The sequence below is a fragment of the Dipodomys ordii genome, unplaced genomic scaffold (assembly GCF_000151885.1).
Source record: "Dipodomys ordii isolate 6190 unplaced genomic scaffold, Dord_2.0 Scaffold101, whole genome shotgun sequence".
NCBI classification, from domain to species: Eukaryota; Metazoa; Chordata; class Mammalia; order Rodentia; family Heteromyidae; genus Dipodomys; species Dipodomys ordii.
Genome location: NW_012267317.1, coordinates 144,599 through 147,086, shown reverse-complemented (window position 1 = coordinate 147,086; position 2,488 = coordinate 144,599). Strand labels below are relative to the sequence as shown.

Genomic DNA, 2,488 nt, shown 5'->3' with positions numbered 1-2,488 from the left:
TTCAAGGGCAGGAAAGAGTTCATGAGTCTCCTCTCAGCGCCCACCTGATGCTATCCTCGCTTCTAGGAAGTCTGGCCGGTGGGGGCTATGCCTAGACAGGAAACAGATGCTATCGCCCAACAGTGAGCAAAACAGCCCAGAGGCCTGACTCCGCATGAAGAGCCCCTCCTTAGCAAGTGTGCGCCTCTGAGTTCAACACTGCAGTACCGGGGAAGCCTTCTGCTGTACGACGCGGTGCATCTCTGTTCCTCTCTTCTCTGATGGCCAGAATTACCCCAGGGTTGGCTTTTATCCTGTTTTGCTCTATACAGTACCTTTTCTCCTTACAAGTATTATTATTATTATTATTATTTTAACCAGGGTTTGAATCCAGGGCCTTAGCTTTGCTGCAGGAGCCGTACGACCCAAGCCACACTCCGACCTCTTTTGCTCTAGCTATTCTTCAGGTAGCATCTTATCGTTTTGCCGGGGGCCAGCTGGGTGCCTCCATGCCTGGCTTCTTGTTTGAGACAGGGTCTTGATGACCTTGTGTCCATCCTGTCCTGGGACCGCGATCTGCTTCTGAGCAGGAGACCCATGCTCTGGAGCCACGCGATGCTTTTGGATATCCGCCTAGGCAGGGTGAGAGTCAAGAATGGAGCCTGGCCTTTTCTGTGATTCCTTGAAGGTAAGATTCTCACGGACTCTTGCCCCGGCCTTCCGAATGGCAGGGAGCAGAACCACAGGACTCGGCCATCCAGAAACCCGCACTCAGCCGGCGCCGGCGGCTCGCGGCCATCCAGAACCCTGCACTCAGCCGGCGCCGGTGGCTCGTGGCCATCCAGAACCCTGCACTCAGCCGGCGCCGGCGGCTCGCGGCCATCCAGAAACCCGCACTCAGCCGGCGCCGGCGGCTCACGGCCGTCATCCTAGCTGCTCAGGAGTGATCTGAGGATCACAGTTCAAAGCCAGCCTGGGCAGGCTGGCGTGTGTGGTGACCATGTGGAAGAGCAGCTGGCGTGGAGGAGGAGCGCAGGCTGGCGCGTTGTCAGTGGCGGTGTAGCACAGTCCCAGCACGCTTCCTGGGCTGTGGCTCCCTGCGGTCCACAGAGGGGCTGAGGTGCAGCTGGGCCCGGGGCGTGGCAGCCTCGGGCCCTGTCTGGAAGGCACTGTCTGAGGTCACACCTACTCACACCCCCACTCACACCGCCTGCAGCTATTAGCAGTGACCTGTGACTCTTCGATCGCTAGGTAATGAACTGGAGGTCAGAGCAGTTTTAGCTGAGTGGGTAGGGCAAAGGCAGCGGAGGCTGGCCAGCTGGGGCGGGTCTCGGGTTGCGAGGGGTGCTTCTTTCTTTGAGGGGTGCTTCTTTCTTTGGTCTTGCCTCTGCGCGTCCGGTGTGGGGCCGAGCGGGGCCGCGGGAAGGCTGGGCGCTGCGCACCTCCACTGTCTCTGGACCAGCGCCTCCTCTCCCTCGAGATTTACGGAAGTCGAGTGAACCTTGGTTCAACCTTGTTCGCAGGTTCTAAGTGGTCGTTTCGTTCAAGACATTTCACTAAAAGCCCTTTCCACAGAACCAACTCCTGCGGGCGCGCTGCCAGCGATTAATGAAAGATGATAAAATAATAAAAGAAGTAATACATTAACTATATTATCCTCGCGCGCTGGGCAGGCCTTTTCATTACATGGTCCTTACAGACAGCCTCCAGCGACATTTGAAGAGCTACTTTATGGCTGGGCTGTGACTGCCGGCTCCCCGACATTCCCTGGCTACTTCAGCGCCCCCGCTCCGGGCCCCACCCGCCTGGGTGGGCTTGGGCGGTGGTGGGGCCCCACGGCACCCCAGACTCCTGGGAGAGCCGGGCAAGAACCGTGATGGCAGAGCTCAGGGGTAGACTCTCAGCCTCAGAGACGTCGGCTTGCTAACGGGGAAAGGATGCAGTTGGCCTCCCTCTGTGATTCGCTTAAAGAACAATTTGGCCAGGTGCCCGCGGCTCATGCCTGTCATCCTCACTACTCAGGAGGCTGAGATCTGAGGATCGTGGTTCAAAGCCAGCCCGGGCAGGAAAGTCTGTGAGACTCTTATCTCCAATGAACCACCAGAAAACTGGAAGTGGCTCTGTGGCTCAAGTGATAGAGTGCTAGCCTTGAGCTAAGGAGCTGAGGGACAGCGGCCAGGCCCAGAGTTCAAGCCCCACGACTGACACACACACACACACACACACACATACACACACACAGAGGACAATTTGGTGGAGAAGCTGAGCGCCCCTGGTCCCCTCCTCCTGTTCATCCCGGGCTGCTGAGTGCCCCTGGCCCCCTCCTCCTGTCCATCCTGGGCTGCTGAGCGTCCCTGGTCCCCTCCTCCTGTTCATCCCGGGCTGCTGAGCGCCCCTGGTCCCCTCCTCCTGTTCATCCCGGGCTGCTGAGCGCCCCTGGCCCCCTCCTCCTGTCCATCCCGGGCTGCTGAGCGCCCCTGGCCCCCTCCTCCTGTCCATCCCGGGCTGC

General features: G+C 59.2%; 1 protein-coding gene across 1 annotated transcript in view; it reads left to right on the top strand.

Annotated features, from left to right (window-relative positions):
• The first annotated feature begins 594 nt into the window (after positions 1-594).
• Ube3c (ubiquitin protein ligase E3C) overlaps positions 595-2,488 on the top strand; it is a 139,420-nt gene continuing 137,526 nt past the window's right edge. The window contains exons 1-2 of the mRNA XM_013027202.1: positions 595-621; positions 711-902. Coding sequence (XP_012882656.1) covers positions 595-621; positions 711-902 — 219 coding nt within the window. The remainder of the gene's footprint in view (positions 622-710; positions 903-2,488) is intronic.